This window comes from Triticum dicoccoides, chromosome 7B, assembly GCF_002162155.2.
Source record: "Triticum dicoccoides isolate Atlit2015 ecotype Zavitan chromosome 7B, WEW_v2.0, whole genome shotgun sequence".
Classification (NCBI taxonomy): domain Eukaryota; kingdom Viridiplantae; phylum Streptophyta; class Magnoliopsida; order Poales; family Poaceae; genus Triticum; species Triticum dicoccoides.
The window spans coordinates 90,153,048-90,155,313 of record NC_041393.1 but is presented as its reverse complement, the minus strand read 5'-3'; the positions used below and the strand labels follow the sequence as shown (position 1 = coordinate 90,155,313).

At 50.5% G+C, this 2,266-nt stretch overlaps 1 protein-coding gene across 1 annotated transcript; it reads left to right on the top strand.

Moving 5' to 3' along the window:
• The first annotated feature begins 695 nt into the window (after positions 1-695).
• LOC119339456 (cyclic phosphodiesterase-like) lies at positions 696-1,685 on the top strand. Its single transcript, XM_037611507.1, has 3 exons — positions 696-1,064; positions 1,147-1,201; positions 1,303-1,685. Exons 1-3 carry the CDS (start codon positions 783-785, stop codon positions 1,509-1,511), a joined length of 546 nt encoding a protein of 181 aa, XP_037467404.1. The 5' UTR covers positions 696-782; the 3' UTR covers positions 1,512-1,685.
• The last annotated feature ends 581 nt before the right edge of the window (positions 1,686-2,266 follow it).

Here is a 2,266-nt window from a genome sequence, read left to right as displayed (position 1 = left end):
AGACACTTGATTTAAAAAGGTGAATCATTTGTTGTTCACCGCTAAAAAATCCATACACACATTATGTCTTTTTTGTTTAGCTCGATGTTAACTTACTTTGTCATCAAAACTATACACATGTGTAGTATATACATCCATATTATAATGTCAATTTTGTTTTAGCAGTTTTTAAAACTTCTAAAATGTAAGTTGTGAACTATTTGAAATAAAGTGCTCAATGGCGCCCGTATTCCACGGTGACTTTTTGATAATTGGTGCTCTTTATAGACTCCCCGGCACCTTTAGGACACGTACCATGACCAATATTTGTAGTTTACATAACGAGAGAATTTAGTGTGTACACTTCCACTGAATATTCCACAGCATGCTAGATCTTTGCCTTGTTTATTACCTTATCTTTGTGGAGAATCATACTGATTGGCATGACTTGTATTTGTATCCTATGTTATGAGCTTTTGACTTGACTCTGATGTCTAGTCCAATCCAAGTTTGCATTCGATTTCACTATGCATGTCATCTTAGAACTCTGGAACATCATATTTCCAGACCTGGGGTCCACAGTCAGTGTCCCATCGGTGGGAGGAAGGCTCCGTGAAGCTGCAGCATACGGAAGAAGGCTCCGTGAAGCTGCAGCATACGGAAGAAGGCGCCGTGTATTTCAGGCAGCTCTCGCGATGCCATTGCCATGAGCTTCTCGTCGGCAAGCTTCCTCCCATTTCCCGCTCCACCTGACATCCGACCGCGTGCACGGCAGCGCGGCGCCCCAGCCTCCGTCGGCCAGCATGGACCCCACCGACCAGTCGCCGGAGGAGATGTACTCCGTGTGGGCCCTCCTGCCGGAGCCCGTCCGTCGCCGCCTTCTCGGCCTTATGGCCGGCCTCCGTGCCGCGCACGGCGGCGCGGTCTTCGAGCCGCACGCCACCGTCCTCGGAGCCATGCGTCTCCGCCGGTCCGCCGCCATCGAGGCGCTACGAGCCGCGGCGGCCGGCCTCGGCCCATACACCGCCCGCGTCGCCTCCATCGGCCGCTACGGCGTCAACCTCCTCCTCGAACCAACCCGTGAGGTCGGTCTCCGGTATCCCTAGCTCACCCCTATCTGCGCCGATTTGCTTTGCCCCCATCAAATTATCTTGATTTTGCTTGCAGGTGATGGCCACGAGCGACCACTGCCGCGCCCACTTCGGGTACCAGAGACCGACTCGTGAGTCTTCTGCCTGAATTTTGTTTATGCGATATCTGCCTGAATTAACTCTGTCTCCGTAAAATCACAAGCTGATGACAGCTGATTAAATATAATTGCAGCGTACGTGCCGCATCTGAGCCTCCTGTATGGAGATCACCTGACGGAGGAGGAGATGGCAGCGGCGAGGAAGAAGGCAGGGGAGATGGACAAGGGAATATTTGGGCTGCAGTTCGAGATATCCGAGCTCGCGCTTTGCAAAACGGATCCGAAGGACAAGAGCTTGGAGTCATGGGAATTGGTTGAGCTGTGCCACCTTCAGAAGAAGTGATTTCAGCTTGCTCCCAATGCATGCTGCCATGTACTCCTACTCTCTATTTTTGCGACTTTTGTGTACGTGTAGTAATAACCACATGTTTAACATGTCTCCTGGAGCCCTTCTGCTTCGAATAAGGAAATAATTAAATATAAGGGGTTGGAACTGTTTTGTCTTCTTCTTTATCGAGAAAACTTTGGATATATTCATTTTCAATTATGGTAATACGAGAAAAACTAGAAATAATAAAAGTTACACCCAGATCGTAGACCACTAGGCGACGAATACAAGCACTGAACCGAACTGAAGGCGCGCCGCCGTCACCGCCTCTCCCTCATGGAGCCTAGCAAAACTTATTGTAGTAGACAGTCGTGAAGTTGTCATACTAATGGACCACAGGACTAGCACAACAGAACAACAATCGCCGCCGATGAAGAGTAGCGTAGACCGAAGGATCCAACCTGACTACACACGAACTACGACCAGATCCGAGCAAATCCACCAAGGACAGATCCGCCGGAGACACGCCTCCACACGGCCACCGACGATGCTAGACACACCATTAAAACTGGGGTATGCGGGAGAACCTTATTCCATCTTTAGGGAGCTGTCGTTGTCTCGTTTTCCTAGGCAGGACAGAAACCCTAACAAAACTTGAAGGAACATATGAAAACAGAGCCCTCACGCCGGCAAGGGCCGGAATCCACCGCGCCGCCATGGCCCTAAGGCCATCGGAGAGGAGGAGGACTAGCGGCGGCGACGGTCGGAGG